Source organism: Haliaeetus albicilla, chromosome 6 (genome assembly GCF_947461875.1).
Source record: "Haliaeetus albicilla chromosome 6, bHalAlb1.1, whole genome shotgun sequence".
NCBI lineage: Eukaryota > Metazoa > Chordata > Aves > Accipitriformes > Accipitridae > Haliaeetus > Haliaeetus albicilla.
The window spans coordinates 32592963-32614696 of NC_091488.1; the positions used below are offsets into that span (position 1 = coordinate 32592963).

The window sequence follows — 21734 nt, forward strand, 5'->3', positions numbered from 1 at the left end:
TACATGCAAACTATCTTGGAGCATCCAGGTAGAACTCATTGCTCTAATTATTTTAACATCCTAAATGTAATGGGAGAACAGCATTGAAGACTGACAGCCACCAGGCCCTTAGAAAACAACTCCAAAGAAGCCTTTTTGCACAGATGCATGAGGCAATATATGATCCTTGTACCAAATTCAATGTTATTAGAGCAACTCAAGGCTGTAGCAACTCTGTTTGTTAGGGACCTATGCCTGCACACCATGGGGGGAAAGGAGGTGAGCATGCAGACATCCCTCCAGTTATTTTATGTTCACAGAATAATCACAAATATTCTAGAAGTGAGAGACAAGTAATAGCTGAAGTGGTATGGGGGGGGAATAACATCAAGCATTTCACTAACAGGATGTCCCCATTCCCACTCCAACAGGTCTCCATCCCGCCCAGTGTCTTGGTAGGAGAGGAACAGAAAGAGCTGCTGAAGAAAAAAACCAAAACACCCCCCGCCCCACCAAACCAAGAAGGGGAACAATAATCAACATAAATAACTAACTGCTGTTTTCAAAAACGGCTTACTAACCACATCAGAAAGCAAAGAATAAAAGACAATAGAGTACTTTCCTCAGATTTGACAGTGGAAGAACAAAGCAGTAGGTTCAAACAGCTTCCCATGACAGTAAAGGCAATCCATAAAATAAACATAGTACTTTGTGTTGTCCAACACAAACAAACAAAAATAATCAGAAAGCCATCAAGGTCCAGATTATTCAAGAAAGTCAGAAATGCAGATAGATTTTATGTAAGAACCTAAATTTTCTTTGGTAGAAAAAAAATTAATGGCAACTTAAAATTAAATGTTTCATTTAAATAAGCCATGTAAGTGAACCAAAATAATTACAAAATACTTATACTCAGCAAAAGATGTTTCCAACAAGTATTATTTTTGTTACCATATTATCCAATGCAAAGTAAACCAGAAAATTATCTGCCCCACAATTCAGAGTTAGAAAAACGTCTCAATTATAAATTATTTTTTTACTTTGTATTTGACTTTTTACAGATATTTAGATTCAAAGTTGAAAGAAGGCCAGAGAGAAATGTCACAGAAAGAGACATGAAAGATAAATACTTTCATGACAAACTGAACTCTCAGAATTACAGCATCCTGTAAGAAACATTTTTTACAGTAAGGCTTAGTTCCCTCTAGCAAATCAGGGGAGTTAATTTTAACTGTTTAATAATAACTGAAAGTACATGAAACTATTTTACCATTTCAGGCAGGTCCCTTTGCTCCAAATATTCCTCTATTAAGTGAGTCCTAGAAGGCATGCTTACAAAACATTTGTGTGGTTTATATGCTAATGGGGGGGCAGGGGGAGGAGCTTTTGCAAGACCTACATATTACATCTCCCGCAGGAACCAGCTAATCACTCAGTTAAATGCAGTCTTAGCATTCGCACTGCCAGTGTGCTTGTTTCTTGGACAAGGGAGGAGAGATTAAAGGGGAAGAGGTGGCACAACAAAAATTAAGGTTCTTAGCATTGGCTTAATTTGTTACCTGTGGTACATCTTTGAAGTCAGAAAGTTTATTAAAAATCATGCTTGAAAGTAAAACAGTTTTTAACACAACAGAAGTATAAGACACATTTCATATTAATGATCTAGTAAACTAGTGAACTGTCCCTTAACTGTGTTTGCAAAATATAACTTTCAACCATATGCTTCTTAAATATCTGGAAGAGCAGTCTAGTTTATTAGAAAGTGTAACAAATATATGCAATTAAAAAAAACAACCTTGGCAACAGAGATACCATTTTATTACAGTATACAGTGCTATTTCCATTGGAAAATGGACAAATTCCAAATGAAACTAACAGAAAACTAAAAATCTCTAAGATGTAAAGACCATCAATGAACATATTTAAGTTAAAAAACAGAACCATGGCATGTTGTATATTTGAAGTTTTATTGAGGGGAATACAAATATAACCATGACATATCACAAAAACAAGTCATAACATTTCATCAAAAGCAGTTCCTTAAAAACATCTGCAATCATATATAACAAATACACTGAATATTTGAATCCTTGTATCTTAAATAAAAATATTCCTCTAGAGGCCTACTGTAGATGGTTACTAAAAACCCAACATCAAACTTTACAATAAAAAAAATTGCAGAAATACCTAAAAATGGGCACCTAAAATCAGTAGGTATCTCATGCAGCTGTATTTCAGGAAGTGCTGATTATTCTTTCTTAGGAAAAGAAATATTCCTATTTGGTCAAAAGGTGTCCCCCCAAAAAACAGAGAGGCATTTCCTGATGGCTAATTACCACCTAAAACTCAAATGAATGCAGATGTTTATCATTAACAAAAATCTTTTTTTTAAAATATGCTCTCCAGTCACAAGATTCAATTTAATTCATCAGTGTGCATACCTGAGGTGCTCTGTTGTCTACATTCAGTTTTCCTGGAAGAGATACTAAAAGGAATCAAGTCAACACAGTATATTTTAGCTGAACTGTTCATTTTCTTTAATCATTCTTCCTTTCCAAGGAACTTGTACACCTACTGACAAAGTCTGTAAAAGAACGCCATACACCTTTTATTTATCTCTCATGTCTTCATTGCTTGAATCTGATCTGTTAATAAAAAGAAACAGCTAGTCTTAACACAAGATGAATTTTGCTGTATTTTGCTTTTTGAAAACTTAACACAGTATTGTCCAGGTTACAGAACTACACCAATAAATATTTTGGTGTCATTACAAGAGTGCGGGATAATGCCATTAGAGTTGTTTCCAACTTGTTCTCTCATCCACTTCTGAAATTCCTCCACAGCCAAGTTGTTTCCCCCAAATGTTTCTAATTAAACAGGAAGACTCTTCCACATAATTCAATTTTTATCTTTTTCAGGCTTATAAGGTAACTTTGATAAGAATAAGGCCTGGAAGTTTACTTTATGAAGCACGCATTTCAGTTCCTTGTACACATTTCAGCTTCCACATAACTGAATATGAACTAACTCCCCAACAGCAAAGCATTTAAAGTTTGGTTTGATAAACTCACATGAAACCTTCTTTGGTCTCAGTAGTCACACTTCTCCATACTGTTGCCTGATTGCCACTTCTCAATTCACTTCAAACATCTCCTTAGTTAGCATAAATGTACTGCATCCCCATTACAAAATGTGGAAATCAGCAAAATGTGAGCTGGGTTTAGACTGTTGTGAGACAGGTTAGTTTTACTCTACCTGTGATGTGTTGTTGCAATAGTAACCCATTACAGAACAGGGAAATATGCAAACTCACCCTTTGCTGGGGGGGGGGAAAAAAAAAAAAAAAAAAAAAAAAAAGGGCAAACCCTTCTACCCCTGCCGCCTCAAATCTGTGAGCTACCTGTAATGGGTCTGCAAAAGGTAACTAAAGAAAACAAGGCTGTTGACAAGGAAAACTGAGCTTTCATTAACCAGGTGTCATTTCCTCTACTGAATTTTACTGCATCCACAGGCCGGGATTTAGGGACCACTATAACTTAAAGAGTTGTTCCATATATTTCCATCTAGTGCTCTAGGAATGGGGAAGAGAATTGTAGTAAAAATCTGTTCTTGAATTATCAAAGTCTTCATCCGTTAAAAGTATAACTGCCAAACTGCACATGCTTAGGCAACAATACAGTTTAAACCCAACACTTTTAAGAAGGGGGTTTTGGGGACACTGAGCCAGGGAGTTAAAGGAAATTTTTAGGTAAAGCCCATCTATGAAGAATTTCAGCTCAGAAAATTAAGTTTAACAATCCATGAGAAGTGACTAGCTATGAAGAGCTATGTAAGTGACAGCAGAAGCACCTGCTTACTGTGCTTAAAAATCTACATATACAACTTAAATATTTATCAGAAAATATTTATACAAGCATTTGAGATCCTTTTAAGTAGCTTGAAGCTATGTACAAAACCATCAACTCAAAATCTGAATTGAAACTTAGAAGATTCCTCAAATATAAGCAAAGAAGCTGAAAATCACAGGAAAATATTACAAAATCAGAACTATGTGTGAAATTGGGAAAAAGTACATGATTTGGAATCTGCCTCTATGATAATAGGATACAACAGTGAAGGAAACTCAGTAGTCAGATGCTGGATCCCCAGAACAGAACTCTTTTAGATGGTGGAGGATGTATCACTGTTCTTCTGTAGGGCACTAAATCTCTTTGTGAAGACTATTTTTGGCTAGTATCCCTTCCTCTGAAAACATGACCAAATGTTTTTGTATTCTGTAATAACACAGTAAAATAAACAATCTATTTCTAAGTAGCAGTAAGGATTCTGAGTAGAAAGGACAGTCTGGTATCCATAGATAAATGGAGATCTGTTAAATCAGGGACAATGTTGGACGGCATTTAGTTGCATTTTGAAGGAAATGAGTTTAGTGGCACTGAGTCTGGATCATCGCTGACATCTAGCGGCTGCCACAGCACAGAACACAACAGTACAGAGTCCGCAGTCTTGCAGATTCAGATTAACTATGCTACCTAACACACTCACAATGTAAGCAACGAAAATTAGGGAGCTAAAATTAGAATGTCTACCAAAACAATACCACACTTCACTATTCTATACATTTAGCAGTACGCAGGAGGACAAAAGAGACCAGATCCTTACCAACATACAACAGAAGGATATACAGCATCCATACCAAGTTTGTAGTTAAAAACGTGTATGTAATACATCATCTAAGCTGGATCTGATGTTTTCTATGTAGTTATGAGTGTCTGCATATGCTATGAGCGTTATAATGTAAGCTGTTCTTATTTTGGCTCTAGATTAAAGAGCTGAAGTTGAATAATCAAAACTAGTGTATTTGTCTGTGTACTTTGCTTATTTTTCTAGCCTGCTTATTCACTGTTTCCTGATACATAACATTAAGTTATGTAAAACTGGGACAGGACAGTAAGAATAAATTAAAGAACAAACTGAGCTACCACAATAATAAGTTGAAGTGCAGGAGCTGGTATTATTGTTTACAAGAAAGTGTTACACTGTTTGCAAGAGTATGCATTAATATTTCATAGAACACACTTTTGTCAGAGAAACTGACATGATCTTTTGTGTACGTTAAGGAGGTAAATGAACAGCAAATATGAGATAGAGCATCAGTACTCACTGTGTAATTTGATCTGACAGCAGAAGTGGACAGAAAGAAAACAAAGGAAATAATAAAGAAAAAAACCTTACAAAATGAAAAAGTTTAACAGAATGAAAATAGAGCAAGAGAATTACATATGATATACCTTGGAGCCAATCCACACCTTCTTGCAATCCTTCTCCTTTAAGAGCATCACTGGCACTAAAAGAAACAAATCAAATTACGAAAACATTGTAAAAATACCAGTTTTAGCGGAGTCATCACTATACTTGTAATTTACAGAATTGCAAAGTAGCGTCAAGTACAGTTTACTTAAATTTTCTTCACGTGGAGAAGGCTGCGTCTCAAATGATATATTCTAGAGTACCTTCCCAATATGGAAACACCATTTCAAGATCTGATCTATTTTTCAAGGCAGAGGAATTGTTCCTAGAACACGAGGGGTTCTGGAAGAGCTCCCACACAAGGCAGCCACATTGTTGTGCAGCACCTCCACTTAGATAACCCCCTCCTCAGTTTACTGATGTTTAAAGATGTTTACTACCCACAAAAAGAGTGATGACTCATAGAATCATTTAGGTTGGAAAAGACCTTTAAGATCGAGTCCCACTGTCTTCCCATGCAGTTCCTATACAGAGCAAGAATGTTGGAGTACCAGAGGAAAAAGTATAGCGCGTACACACTTCATTTTAACAGCAACCCTAGGAGTGTCTGTTAATACATATTAATATTAAGCTACACTGAGAACAGTGTAACTCTACCTTTTGAATCACAGGGGTATAACTGTTTAAAGGCCCCTTATTCTTCAGCTTATGAAAACTAGCACAGCAGTGAATCTGGACTGTTACTGTGATTAGCTATAAAATTATCTTCAAAGGAGCTTGGGAATTCATCAGTTATTTCTGAGACAAAAAGCAGTGACCCCAAAACAACGCGCAGGTAATCAAGTTTAATATTAAAGGACCTAAAATGAAAATTCTAGTTTCCAGCAGCATCTACCTGCTGATTTCCCTTTTATTTATAGTATCTGAGGACTTTAGTTAAAGACAAAAATCTAACTTCTATAAAACACTTCTGATAAAAGGAGAGTTTTTTCCTTGTGAACATTGGCACAAAATCCTTCTACTTATATGAAAGCTTACATCCTTCACAGAAAGAAAAGACACTAGCCCGTACAACTATAAATCCCCTCAAACATGACACAGTACAAAGAGTACAGTGTCCCTCTGAATTCACATGAGAACAGTTTACTAAATGGCCTTTCAACAGTAATTTGCTAAAGCATCTGCAGAGTGGAAAAAAACAACTCTAAAGGTTTTATTGTTCATATTCTGAAACCTGCAAGACAAACTAGCAGCAGTACTCTGATAACAGTTCTACTCAATTTCACAGCAAAAAAATAATAGCAGCTATTCTTCTGATAAGAACACTGCTTTCTGATTTCATTAGAAGTCCTCCATTTCATTATTTGGGTAACAGTTCTACTGTGAAAATTTTCAAGACACAGTCTACATGAATGCATTGTGCGTTTAAAACAAGTTTCATAGCAAGTATTGTAATATTACTACTGTTTCCACATGTGGCAGCACAGCATTTTATCTGGTTGATTTATGTTACATAATACCGAGTGGCTTGCTAGAGGTAAAATACGAATGTACAAAGAAATACCAATAAATGTGTAGAAAAAGTGAAATTTACCAGATATGCCAGGGTTTGTCTTTGATGTTTTCTAATGACAGCAATTGAGATACTTTCACAGATGATATTGCGTCCCTGAGGTCCATCTTGTTAGCAAAGAAGAGAATAGGCAGTCGACGGTGCTTAATATCTAAGCATGAGCAGAAACAGAACTATCATGACATTATGCAACATTTATTAATATCTACGTGTAATAAGCTACAAACAATTACAGGAAGATATTCTGCTCACCTGTAACTGCAATTCTCTGAAGGTTGTATCCTACCAAGATGCACACTGTTGGGTCATGTGGCCTCTGATGCATACTTCAAGAATGCTCACAAACTTTCTGGCAGGCTTTGGGATCTTCCACCCCTTCTCCCCCTACCTTATACATACGTTTAAAGCTGTAGGTATCAATTGCTGGTGAAGCTGACGAACAGGAGATCAAACAACTGCCTACAAATACTACATACCTCTGCTTAGTGAGGACTGGATGTGCAAAACAGACAGAAAAATGATTTGTGTTCATTCATAACCTCACAACAATAGCTGCATAAAGGCAGTCTGAATTATCCTTTAGCATCCTGGAGAGCATCCATGACTTCATAAAATAGGAAAAAAATGCACATCTGGACATCCCTTATCCTACCTTCACTTGAAGGAGGACATCTTTTCCAGAAGCTCTTCTCACCTAGCAGTGAGAACTACAGACCAAACCAAGTACACTGACAATTTCTGGCATACTTACACATTCAAAAGCATAAGCCTTGCTGATTACCACAAACAACTAGAGAGTTACTGGAAGGAAACAAAGTATACTCTCTTGAACCTGACAGATGTAAAACTGCCAAAAAATTACCAGCACCAAGACTAACTGTAATCATTTTTCACATTATTAAAACAAAGGCTGAATTACAGCATTAGAGTTTTCTCTAATCTCTTTCTAGATTTGAGTCTATCAATCAATTCTTGATATGAAAAGAACTTAAAAACCCCATATGATGAAAACTGCTATACAGGCTCTTTTTAAAATAGTAAAAAGAAAGGGTTATTTCACATAGGAAACAAGCTAAGGATTTATTTAAAAACTTCCAATATAAGCCAGTTGCTCCTGCCAGAGCAGGGGAACAAAAAAACCAAAAAAACCCCAACAAACTGTCAATGCTGAAGTCATTTGAACCTTCCTAATTATGTTCTTTTCAAACCCCCTACTGAACCTTTACACAAAATCAGTGGAGATAACACTATCTACCCATACTCAGAGATCATGCGTGCTGATCAAAATGTTGACAATTTTCACAACTATTTACCCTATCTGGAGCTATTTTTTCCTCCGATACCCTCTAACACAAATCAAAGGCTTCAAAATACAAGCAGGGTATCATTACATCTCTGTTTTGCTTCCATAGTTGAACAGTATAATTAAATGAACCCTGATATCCATAACCTGCAATATGTGGGTAAGTTAAAACCACAAAAATTAGCTGACATCACATATGCAAATACCCTAGTTAAACACTGAAAATTCCTTGATTTTTTTAAAGCAATTAAAAAGGGGCACAACCTACCCACATAGACTCATAAATGTACACTTAAAGATGTTCGCTAAATAGAGTGGTGGTTGCAGAAATTTACAGTATTTCCTACCTTATGACATTGTTTCCTACTGTGCAGTATTTCCCCCCCCCTACTTTTTACAGTTATTAATGGAAAGCTAACATTTTCTAGTTGGAAGTAGTTATGAGTTAACACATTAAAAAGATCCCAGATACTAATATGTCATGTTTAATTTTATATAAAGAATTTCAAATTTACAGGAATTTCAGTTTATTTTAGAAGCATGTGCTGGAGGTCAAGTGACCCAAGAGTCAATATCTAAAACAAGTAATGTACAGACTACCATCTTGGAAAATGCTGAAGATTGAAGTTCGATTAAAAAAATAATATGGTAACATGATCATTAAACAAGCCATTATTTGTAGAGTGCATTGTCCACTTACATAAGTAAAAATAATTTATAGTTCTGATTCACTAAACAGTCCCAGCTAGTACAACTTCAAAGCTCGTTAATGCCTCACAGTACACATTCCCTTTCACCTGACAACCTCAAGCAAAGTCTGGCAAAAAGAGAGGGAACAGTTTTACTGAAGGATTGCCAAGATTTTCAGACACAGGATTTGATTCAAGGTTGTTACCCTGCATCCATTTAAACCTTAAGTACACATGTAAATTTAAACCACTCCAGGAGGTTCAGAGGCAGAAGCATCAGTGGGGAGAAAGTAGGGCATCAATCAAGAAAAGCAGAAGAGTAATACAAATAAAAATATAGTAAAACAGTTATATATTGATTCAGTCATCAGCTACTTTTAGCAAATATTACTACTAGAACTTTTTATTCTCTTTGGCTCTCTTAGATGTGACCTATCAAAATCTGAAACAATAAAACAGGAACACTGTTGCTGCATTTGAGCTGAGCTGCTCCAAGGCAGAAATACACAACTGCCCTTTCCTAGTTCTAGGGAATGTACAAGGTGGCCATAGCCATGGTCTTTCAGAACTAGAAGACACAAACACATCAACAACTGAACAGCACTGACCTGCTAGATCCGCATTAATAACCTACTTGTGCCTAAATGAAAAGCCCCACACAAGCTTGCATCTCCTCAGTTATAACATTTTCACTCTTTTGCCTTCTAATGAACCAGTAACTTATTACAGCAGTCTTTACCTCCCACCCTTGGTCCCATGTGGTTTCCATTTCACCAACAGAATCGCCTTTTACCACCGTGGTCAATATCTGCTTTGGTATAAAGTTCCCTGGCCTCTATGTAAGCCATGTGCAGCCTTTGGCTGACCTCATCCTCCGCTTTCACCTTTCCAAGACTCTTTTCAGCACCTGCATTTGAAGTGGCCCATACCCTTGAACATGAAATTAAGAGGGCCCAGTCAGCTCACATGCACTCAGCTACAGCATCTTTGCTGATGAACTAATGTATTATATGCAGTCTTCATGAAAAATAAAATCATAGTAACACAGTTGCCCCTATCACATACTACTTTTCTTGGTTAGAAACGCAAGTCAGCTTCTCCTTTCTTACTTTCAGCATGGTAACCCCACAAGTTAAGGCTTTATCAGCTTAATAAATAAATAAGGGATTACAGGATTATTTCACTTTTAAATTTCCTGCCTGTAGTTTTACAATCTGGTTAGTCAGAGCAACTAAAGTGCTGAAAGTCAAAATTGCATATTGCTTACAAAACCATTCCAGTAACGTTGGCTATACATAAAGGTGAAGAAAGAATTGACCAACCTCAGAACTTAATTAAAAAAGTGTAACCTCATGTAAAAAAACAAACCAAAACAAACAAAAGCCCTAAAACCAACCCCCCAATCATGAATCCTCCTCCATCCCATGTATCCTTTTACAGGCAACTGACTGGTATAATTATCCCTCCTTATTTCTGGCTAAAGCATAATAATAAAAAAAAGATGATGAAGATGAAAAAAAAGAAATTAAAAGTTACATTAAAGGAATTGGCTGTCTTCACAGAAAAATCCAGACAGGGAGATACTTTTTTTTTTTGTACACATTCGTCATCACATACAGGCTTTCCAGCTTCCAAAGGGTCAAAGTCTATTCTTCCTCAAAACAAAGCAACTTTTGACCTATATTGATTAATAAGAGACCAATCCAACTCAGTGTAGCCAACTGAAGTATGATCAGTTTGTAAATGTGAACAGGTATAAACCCCCGCCCCAAACTCACTGAAGACTATTATTGTTCTAATATTCATGAATGGCTAAAATATTTGCAAATTACTCAGAAAGCAGAATGTGTCAGATAAGGGCTTTTCTTAAGACAACATAAGAAATATGGAGACAGAAGGGGAGAAAAACCTCCTCACCTGGATGATTCAGAAGGGTGTCAAGTTCTTCTTTGGCCACAACCATTCTTAATTTGTCACTGCTATCAATGACAAAAATAATAGCTTGGCCTTCTCTGCATAACATAAAAAGAGCAAAGAGGCAAATTATAGGTTCTTTTAAACTGTGATTAAGAAAAGGCTTCAGAAAAAACACACAAAAAAGCAAACAAACCTGATTTTTTTTTCCTCTATTTTTTGTTCTTGTTATTTACCATTAACATTTGAATCCAGCCTCATTTCTGAAATTCAGTCTTTTGGTAACCTGCGTAATTTTTTGAGACATGAGGTTGTTAGCTGCGTGACTCGTTCAAGGTTCAGTCTACAGAGACCCTTCAGAAAAGCTTGATTTCACTATTGAGGCTGAAAAATGAACTCTGAAAATGTAACCAACTGCTATTCTGACAGTGTGGTCAGACAAAGAAAATCTCAGGACAGGTTTTTGTAGAAATTCTTTATTTCCTATACTAAACCAAGTTTATTTAAAGAAAGGTCAATTACCTTTTTAGAAAAAACTGTGTGTCCACAGCTGTTTAACAACTAGGCATATGTAGATTAATTTAATTTACAAAAGTCTGCCTAAACAGGATCTTTCTTTTGTTTAGAGTAACAGGTAAAAACTTTCAAATATTCCAAATTATTAAGATGTTTTGCTGGCAGTATGACCACAGTCACAACATATATACAACTATTCAACTCATTGTTTCAGGATATTACTGATTATTTTATGACTTGATGTTCCATTTACTAAAACATAATTGAAAGCAAAATACAGTCTGACCAATTCAGATGAACAGTTATAAACACTCACAAAAAGTATTTTTAATTTACATTTTAATGTAATATTCATTTCTCCTTCATTTTGCCTTGCTCTGAGAGACCATTATGGATACATTCTCCCTCTCCCCACCCCCCCCTACCCCGCACCATCTACCTTCGTATTTTGTTACAAAACAGTCTTAGACCTACTGAAAAACAGAAATAACTTGACCAGCCTAAGATTGTATGAGAAGGTCCATTCTTTTCTGGAGTACAGAAGAACTTTAACAGCACATAAAGTTTTTCCATATTAGCTGAAAATGCCTAAGTAAATTTTATGAGAATACAGTATTTTTCTAGAGGAATCAGAGTCCTAGCATGTATTTACTACCAAAAAATAACTTCACAGACAAGTAACAGTAATAGGGACACAACATGAGTTTACATATATTTAAGACAAGTGTACTTTAAGGACATCCTAGCAGATAGTTTCAAGCCAAATAGAAGAAAAGGGCAAGCTTCAAGTACTCCAAAGCAACTACTTAGACACTTGATCAGATTTGATTGCCATTTTGCAATTCTTGCAAAATTAAATCTTGCTTAACTTTATAAACTGAATGGCACATTATTATTTTCATATTTTTCTCAGAAGTTAATCTCAAATATGTGACTACTGCATTGGATCAGGAACAGAGGTGAATACAAGTGCCCATTTCACTGTCAGCATTACCTAACAAACTCCCTTACTGTTTTGACGAAAAAAGCCATTTATGCCACAAAAGGGATAAGTCACTGCATTAAATACAGCAGTCAGAAAAATTATTTCCTTATGAAGCACTCAGCTAGCATGTTGAGAGCAGCCTAAGGGCATCAGTTATTGAAATCCAAAAGATTTGGAAGACATACATCTAACACTCTTGAACAATGAAGATCTCTTATCCACACAAGTTTTCAAATTGCCAACACATGTTTTGCACAGAAAGGAGATGAAGTGTTAATCCTCAATTAAAGAATACTTTAAGCTCTATCACATTAAATATTAATATTTAATCAATATTATAATCTTCAGAATTTCTCCATTTTATTTCTCCAAGCTATGTCTGTGTGGTTTACTACTGTTCACCTTATTTAGATCAGCATCAGGTATTACAGAATAAAAATGAGACAACATAAATGAAGATTCAAGTTTCATTAGAAGCTAGAACAGAAAATGCTATTACCAATAAGGCAATACCGCAGTGTTATAAAGTACAGTGAATATCCTGCTTAATAAATAACATCTAAGAATACTTGGTCAAGTTCTTAGTTACATGTGCCTCATTCTCTGAGCTTAATTTCCCCCACCTCTAAAAATCTCAGCCATCAGGCAGTATCTTTTGGGTCTTAAGTCACTTACCTACAGAAGAACAGAGAAACAGGAAACTTAACTCATCTTGGTGCTCTCTTACAGGATTGGTTTTCAGGTTTCAACATTTAAATCCCATCTCTAGTATGCTTCCCCTATCTTTGAGTCAATCAGCATGCTTTTGGGGACATCTTGTTAACAGCATGTAAAAATTTTCATTTTTTAGAACAGAAAGAAAAGTTGTATTTATCCAGAACAACCTTCTGTCAAACACCAGGTGTAAGTCTTCTCTGAATAATTTCTAACGACTAGGTATTGTCATACTGCTGTTTAAATAACGTACATGACAGCTAATATGAACAGCAATGCTTTAAAATAAATGATAGGCTTACTTGTAGTAATGTTCCCAGAGGTTTCTGTATCTCCCTTGACCTGACATATCAAACACTGTGAAAGACAGACTGCAAAGAAAAGAAGTGTATGAGGCACAGAAACAAAGAACAAACCCCAAACCCGAACTATTTTCTTTGCTACCCTGACAGAAAAAAGCCAGATCAACTTCAATCCTAATCAACTGAGAAAGAGTAACCAGAGTTCCTTTGGGAATCTATCTGCCTTCAAACTATCCTACCCGGTTTTGTGGTCTTACAGAAATATTTCACAATGGAAAATGTGTTTGTTTATTCTCCAAATAAAAGAACTAAACCAATTATAAAAAGTTGCATCAAATACAAAATAAGCTCCCATTCGGCCTCTCTTTTTATCACGTTAGTATTGAATATTGTTTATAATGTTGAGTAAATGAATTTTAGATGATAACTTCAAATCCACAGCCTGTCTTAAATTCTGTCCCTAGACAGGCACCAATAACATCCAAAGGCTTCTGTATGCAAAATAAAAGGCTTTTAAAAAAAGAAAAAAAAAATCCACCTTCATTTAAAAAAAAAATAAAAAAAAAAAATCACATTCTGGTAATATGAGTTTACCTCAGGTGACCAAGCTACAAAAGGTAGTCTTCGCAACTTTGAGATTTCACCCAAGCACTAAATACGGCAAGTCAACTTAAAGAACATTACAAAAAATTCTGATCCACTCCTGAAATGTCTACAGAGGCAACATTGACTTCAGTATTAGGCTTTCCTGTTTGGGTAGTCCCAAATAGCTCCCTGAGTGGAGGCCACACTAAAATGAGGAGGTTTAAAAAAGGAAGCTCTCCAGACATCCTTTCCCCTCTATATCCAGACAACAACTGATTCTAAACTAGCTGCTCTGCCATGCATAAAGTTATTAGCAACCCCCAAACAATGTTTTTTCATTGTAATATCAGATTAATGAAGTTTTGGGGTGGGGGAGGTTTGTTTGGTTTTTTTTAATCATTCTACATGGTGTATTTGCAGGTCATCTCTCCTACTACAGGATCAGAATAAAGGAAAGCAACATAAATTGATTTACATTCTCACACAGCCAAACACCAAACCTGTCTTATGTGCTTTACTGAGACTGAATACAGTTGTTGAACCTCCTCCGAAAATAGGAAACCTGTCAGTCCCACACATCAGCTCCAGGAATAAACAATTTTCTTGCAGTTCTCTCACCCAGTGGGGTGTACTGCTTGGTTTTAAGACTAACGGCACCCATTAAAAATACACTGTGAAGGCTACAGAATAATAAAATAATATCCAATGTTACCTCCTTGAAGTATCTTTGTCTCACGACATTCCTTTTCTAAATCTTAGCCTTCATTCAACTAATGATTTCTTCCTCCTTTTCCTGACCTTTGACCCTGCCATCTTTACATTGCTAACGCTGCAGCCACCATTTTTTCATTTAATGAGATTAGACTGCAATCTCTTCAGAGTCCCTCCAGTGAGAGTGCTTAATGGAATATAGGTTACCATCTAAGCAACTGTCTCTCAAGTCTGTAACAGTGCCCTATTCTGAAATTCTTAACAGACAGAAATCAGATGCTTATACACATTATTCCAAAAAAAAAAAAAACCCCCAATTTTTTTTTTTCTTTTCTTACACATACATAGTTTTACAGCAGCACAACACACACAGTATACTCTAACTATCAGTCATGGATCATGATTAGGACTCCTGGGTACTACAACATTTCAGCAAACTGCATGTCATGTCATTATACCACCACACATTATACTCAGTTACATCCCACTGAAAGAGGTAATTAAGTCCAACTATTGTATATTAATTACTACTGCTAAATGGAAAAAAATTAAAGAAACTACTACCTTGAAGTCTTGAACTTCTCTATACTGAATCCTATTGTTGGAACAATGTCCTGAGTTTGAGCCTTTAAAGGAAAGAAAGTACAAATTTTACAGTCAAGTTAGAAAATGTAAATATTGAAATATACTTGAAACGTGAATACATTACAGATCTACTTTTCCCCAAACTGTGCAATACAAAAACTTTCTAAAAATCCAGATACTTTATATTTTAAAAGTTCCCTGAAAAGTACAATAATTCAAAATCAAGGTTTTGTATTTTCTAGGAAATACAATGAATGCTATTGGACAAGAGCATTGAAGACATTTTAGTCTCAAGAGTGAGAATTTCACCCTTTACATTAGTCTGTGTGTACACATATGTGTGGATATTACCTGTGAAATAAATAGGAGATAGGGTAACATGGAAGATAACAGCTTGAAGATCGTGACTGAGGTCAAAATTCCCAATATTTGTGCACTTTAGAAATCACAATGTGACCCCAAACAAGTCTGCACAATACCCCAGGCCTTTTAGATAAAAGAGGGTGTACTTCTATCAAGACATTAGATCGGCCACGCGCCCAGCTTCTGTCCACAGGCTGGAGGAGTCTATTTGACATTGGAAATTATACAGCAGACATTACACAATGGCCTAACCATAGTTCTACTCAAACTACAAGACCACTGGAAGAAATCACCATTTACCACAGAGGAATGGCCAAAACATAAAGCATTATTAATAGATCTGTCTGATAACCAGGTTTACTGCTGAGCTAGCCAAGGAACCTATCAGCTAAGCTGGTACAACAGAATAGTTCCTTTAAGAAGCATCAATACTGAGCAGGGAGAAAGGTCACATTCCTTAGATTACAGAGCTGTCTGAGAAACCAACATACAATCCTTTTATAGACTTGCTAGAGCCCCCTATTAAAAACACTATCTATAAGCAGTTGACTCCTCACATACAACTGAAGCAAGCTTAGCTTGTTCACTTGTAGCTTCATTATGAAAATAGCATTCCACCATCGTGAACAGTTCAGCCAACAGTTTTGCTGAATTTGTTCAGAGTAGAAGAGGTGTTATTTCCTTAATATTTATTTCAAATGTATTTATCAGGCCCAGAAGAAAGAACTGCAGACAGACGGAGAAACACTTATATTTGCCAAACACCTAATATATTGCTCCTAGGACAAAGCAGCAGTTCTTCTTAAGAAGACTGGGTTGATCCAGAGCAAAAAATCATCTGTCCATTGAACTTACTAAAAATAGACAATTTCATCAAGTCTGATCTAATGACATTTGTTGCACATTAGAGAATTTGTCATGTCTTGCAAGGATAAGACTTACACAAGTATGCAAAGCTATCCTCCTAAAGGGTATGAAAACATACAGAAGTAAATTCTCATTACACACTTCACAGTAAAGCAAACTAATTCTATTTATTCTATTTGTATAATTCCCTTGGGACCTTCTCTAATACCTATTATTGTGATAAATCTTGAAGCCTGCATTCAACTCTGGTTAGGAATCCTTTAGTGCTTAAGGCATGACACAAAAACCCTACTACAATAAAGGTCTCAAGAATTACATAAATATATAATTTGCTCGGTACAAATTGCAGCATTTCCCCCAAACAACTGGTAGCAGATAGTAATCAGTTTATAGTCTTTGTTTATAAATCTATTTAATTTTCAGTGGAAGAATAATTGCCAGGAAGGGAAGAGTAGCAGTAACTCTTAGTCATGTTACATTTTTTTAAACTATGTCCAGTGGTACTCTTCAGGAAAATTTCAACGGAAATTAAAAACCAAAAGCTGTGTCCTGATGTGAACCGCAGAAATCATGGTTTGCCAGACACATATAACCAAGATGCACAAGCCTCTAGCTTTGACCGTGCCTACCAAAATTCATCTGTTTCTGGCCCATAAACATACACAAACAAGGTAATCCTACTTTAAATATTGCTCATAATACTACGCACTCTTAGTGGCCCGAAACACTTTTCACTGGATGAATGAACTGCAAGTATAAATGCTACTTATTTTGAAAGCTATTCTGCTTTAAAAATGCTGAAGTCACCATTAAGTGTGCATTTTCACATTATTTCCTATTTTATTATTTATTATATACTTATTATTTCTCAGGAAGAGATTAAAATAAACATGATAAATGTAGATAAGTACAAGTTGTATAACAACTGTATTAACCCCAAATGTTCGACACATCACTCAAATAATTGCTACAGGATAGCAGCTACGAGCAACTTAAGAAAACTGTTTCAGATCCTGATTTCAGCCATCATGAACCCTTCCTTATCGGATGATCTTAGGAAAAAAAAAAACGTGCCAAATTAATAGTGAGTTTTTTGAAAATGTTTTCATAATACGCACGTGGATGCTTACATTTAGTTTTAGTTAGTTGGAAACTCTTAAAATATATTAGTTCCACTGTACTAAATCAAAAAGCTCTTCACATCTTTTCCATGGTCATGTTTAGTATAATGGCATGCAAAAACAGTTTAAACATCAACTCTGCAGTAAAAACATCAACAGTGAACTAAGTAGGCTACTTACATTTGAAGGTTTAAGTTTATTTATGATCGTTGTTTTGCCGCTATTGTCCAAGCCAAGGCACAAAACATGAACCTCCTTTTTCTTCAGCCCGAGCCATCCCGCTAGCTTGTCAAACAATCCCATAATTCTGGCCTAAATACACAGGGATCACCTGGTGTTCAGAAAATCAGAGAAGGAAATAGCTGTTGGAAAATGGTTACATGTAGAGCAGTGCTAGCACAGTAGGTGGGCATGTGGCTAAGCAGTCCTTAAACTTTTAAAAGGACAGTGTGAAGACACCATACAAACACTGTCACAGCAGGTTCGCTTGGTATACTAAGCAAATGGAGTGTAAGCTGATTATAGTGAAGAGGCCTTGATACAAAAGTAGGTTGGCCGTTTATAGCCCTGTCTATATAACGCAACGTCCTTGATTCACTGGGTAGCAATACTGCCATCATTCTGAGCAGTACAAATAGGAGCACAACCGCAATGCCTCCTTACCTTCCACCAAACCAAGAAAAAAAATGGAAGACCATTACATTTTACTTCAAATTGTCAGTGGTCCAGTCAGTCGTCGTAGACAACAAAGCAAAACAGTATTTCCCCTCTCCATCATCTGCTCCGTAATTTACTGAACCCTGAAGTAAATAAAGTACCCTCTGTCAATTCAATTCAAACTCTAATTGTAACAGGCTTTGCCGATATTAACATGTATAAATTAGGAACTCATTCACTACAACTAGAAACTGATTATAAAACAGACATGAAGCCAGACACAATAACATTCACCCACATGTCAGGCAGATGCCAAACACCCTCTCCGGCCCGGGCACCGACTGAAGTTACCTGGCAGTAGCATATTCGAAAGAGCTTACATCATGCATTCCCTTGCGGTACCCGGCTGAACATACTTTGGAAAGATGACAACCCTTGTCTATCTTGACTGAATTCCACTAAGAATAATTTCACATTCAATAATAAAGCATTTAATTAATGCCAGAGGAATTTTGTGGAGTGGTGAAGGCTGTTTTTTCTCTTAATAAAGAAAAAACACACAGCACTGGACAACTCAGATTGCGATCTTGACTACCCCAGAAAGTCATGGCAGGAGAAGGAAGAGGAAAAAACATCAGTGACAAGTATTTGGTCTCACTTCTTCACTAACTGATTACAAAATGATGATTAACTGCATTTTAATAGAAATAATTTTAAAATCTTTGCATTTAATAAAGCCATGTAAGCCATCACTTTTGTTTACAGTATGTTTTTTTCTTTTTTAATACAGATCCTTTTTAAAGCTTTATCTTGTGCATTTTGATTCAAGACTGGTAGTGATCTACAGAGTGGCTATGTGTGTACAGCTACATACAGCTGTCACCAGATTAAACAAGCCCAACATTAGTTATAGCACCCCCCCCAAAGAAAAAAATTTTTTTTTTCTTGTAACTCCCTTTGTTTTATGCCCCACTCCTTTTTAAATATACATACAACTCTAAAAGCAGAATAAGGCTTACTGTTTATTATCAAATTAACCTGACAAAACCCTGCTCTAAAACACATTACTTTCTAGTGCAATCAAGAGCCTTATCTATATATTCTAGACGATAAGGTTCAAAAAAAATACCTTGCTGGTACTCTTAAAGTAGCAAAGGAGAAAATGCAAGCCCTTAAAAAGATACTTCTAGGGCTTCACTTTGAAACCCCAAAGCCTAAATACACATGCTTTGACAACAGTTTCTAGCAGTATTCTAATAACAGCCATTTTTTCCAGCAGTTTTTCATAATGGATGGCAGAGTCGTTATTTAAGAGTACAACGGGAAAAACGTACCCTTGACTTCTTGCCCTGGCCCTTTTCTCTCATTCTTTTTCTCAGCTGTGAAGAGTTACAGCAGCTGGCACAGGTTCCTTTTGTTGCCAGCTGACGTTTAGCCTACAGTGCTATACAGCGTACGTTAGACACATCCTAAAACGGTCTAAGAGAGACTTTGGTGCAGGAACTTGTCACCAAACCCCATAAAAACTTTACCGAGAACTGTAAGCCTGTCTGAGGCATCAGCGATTGACGCCTGTTGCGACTAACCAGGCTGCGGAGCCGCCCAAGACTGGTTCCCAGTCGCGCGAAGCGAGCACTGGGGGCAGCCCCGCTCGCGGGTGGGGAGCGGAGCCAGCCGAGCCGAGTCGAGCCGAGCCGAGCCGAGCCGAGCCGCTCTGCCGGCGGACGCCCCGAGAGGTGCCCGGGCAGGCACAGCCGCCTGTCCCGAGGCCTGCTGAGCCAGGCTTCCCAGCCCGCCGCTCCAGTTACCAGCACGCTAAGCTGAAAGCGACAACCCCACGAGCGCCATACACGCCGCGTTCCGGAGTTTTTGGGGCGGCGATCCGAGGGAGCGGCCCCCGGAGGCCCCCTCCAAACCAAACGACGCTACAAGTCCATTTCATTCGCGTGGATTACTCTAACGGAAACGCTGGGATGCCAAGGCTGCCCGAGCCGCCCACAGGAGGCCCCTTCAGGTTAGCATCGTTCGAAACGCCAGCTATAGTCTGGTTTGGGTTTTTTTTTTTTTTTTTGGACTCCCACCGCACCGGGGGTGAGCGGGCGAGGAGCCAGGGCCCAGCACGTCCCCAGCGGCGCCTGCCGCCACAGCCGGTAAGTCCCCAGACGGCCGGGATCGCGGCCGGGCTGCTCACAGCTGCCCGGACAGGGTTCCCCTCCCTTCCCGCCGCCGAGCCCCCCTCCAGCAGCAGCCCTCGCAGCGGGCGCTCCTGCCCCCAGGCCCCGAGCCGGGCCACCCCCAGCTGCCGCGGCAACCGGGAGTCCGCGAGTCCCCTCGCCCAGGGCGGGGCGCAGTGCCCCGTGCCGCTGGGACAGGGGTCCCCCACAGGGGGCCAGAACCGGCGGCAACCGCGCCCCCACCTCAGCACAGACCTCGGCCCCCGAGATGTCGGCCGGGCCCGGCCACCGCCGCCTGCGCCGTTGCCGAGGAAACCGCCGCCCCGCCCCGCCTCCCCGCCCGCCCTCAGCAGCCCCGCCACTTCCGGCCAATGGCGAGGCCGGCGATTGGGACGGCCCCGCCTTCCGTGGCGGCCCCGGGTTCCGCCGCTGCGTGTGAGGGGAACGGGTGTGAGGGGAGCGGGGCCGCGGCCTCCGCCCGGGGCTGCCGCCCGGCGGGCCCCCACTGGGGAGCCCCGTCACCGCCGGCGTGTGGCCGTGTCAGCTGTGCCCGGGTGCCTGTCACCCACGCGGGGCGGGGCGGGCGTCGCACACCGATCACAGCTACGAAGCGCATCCCGTTCGTCCTCCGCGTCCAGCAGCTGTCTTAATGGTTTCGCGACCCCGGCGCCTCTTCCTTGCACAGCTGTGACGAGAGCGCTCAGCTAAATCCTCTTGGGAATTGCAACCCATGTGGGAAGAAGAGCCAATAAAAAACACCGTCAGAGGTCTCGCAGCAGCTCCTGTTCTTAAGCAGGCAGTTCGGTGGAGTACAACGCTCAGGGAAAACCTTAAATCCGCCTCTCGGGTGGTGAGAGCAGCTGGGGCTCGGGAAGAAGGCGGCTTGTTTAGGCTAGATGCAGTGGGCGGAAATACACTTCGGTCGTGTTTTGCCGTGTAGCATGGCCCAGTCAGACTGGTTCTAGGCCTGCTGCACAAAATTACTTAAGTAATCACTTAAAATGAGCTCCAAACAGAAGCACATGTAAACCAAAACCCAGTCTCTTTTTCTACCACGTGCTTGCATTTGGCTGCCAAAATTGTTGTCGGTTCCGTACAAGTTAAGTGCTGTGACGTCGTATGCTGCTGCGCTTACAAATGCAGTTAAAAAGACAACTCCTGTTTTTAACTGGAACAGCAGCATGAGTTCTCCTCACTCCCTCGCCCCTGTTGAGGGGTTCCTGGGAGGTAAAAGGTTGTTCATATGCCGCTCTCTGTGTCCAGGCTGATACCCGACGCTGCAGGCCCTAGCGAGACCCTGCGTGGTGAGGTAGAAGTTGAGGCAGGGAGCAGCTTGGCGTGCTGTCCCATACCCGTCCCTCATAGACTGGCAGTGCAAGGCAACTAGCCGGAGCAACACAGTCCCTTATGCGCCCCTCACTACAATCTGTTATTTCTGCAATTCCA

At 38.8% G+C, this 21734-nt stretch overlaps 1 protein-coding gene across 3 annotated transcripts; it reads right to left on the reverse strand.

Annotated features, from left to right (window-relative positions):
* Positions 1-1927: 1927 nt before the first annotated feature.
* Positions 1928-20625, reverse strand: ARL6 (ARF like GTPase 6). 3 transcript variants are annotated; one of them, XM_069785489.1, is made up of 9 exons: positions 20544-20625; positions 17638-17788; positions 15086-15147; positions 13226-13294; positions 10712-10806; positions 6824-6953; positions 5271-5326; positions 5144-5156; positions 1928-2624 (listed from the first exon to the last, which is right to left on the reverse strand). In XM_069785489.1, exons 2-9 carry the CDS (start codon positions 17758-17760, stop codon positions 2588-2590), a joined length of 585 nt encoding a protein of 194 aa, XP_069641590.1. In that variant the 5' UTR covers positions 17761-17788; positions 20544-20625; the 3' UTR covers positions 1928-2587. The 3 variants fall into 3 exon arrangements, with proteins under 3 accessions (XP_069641590.1, XP_069641591.1, XP_069641592.1); XM_069785490.1 differs by lacking the exon at positions 20544-20625 and adding an exon at positions 19449-19572; XM_069785491.1 differs by lacking the exon at positions 5144-5156.
* Between the last annotated feature and the right edge of the window lie 1109 nt (positions 20626-21734).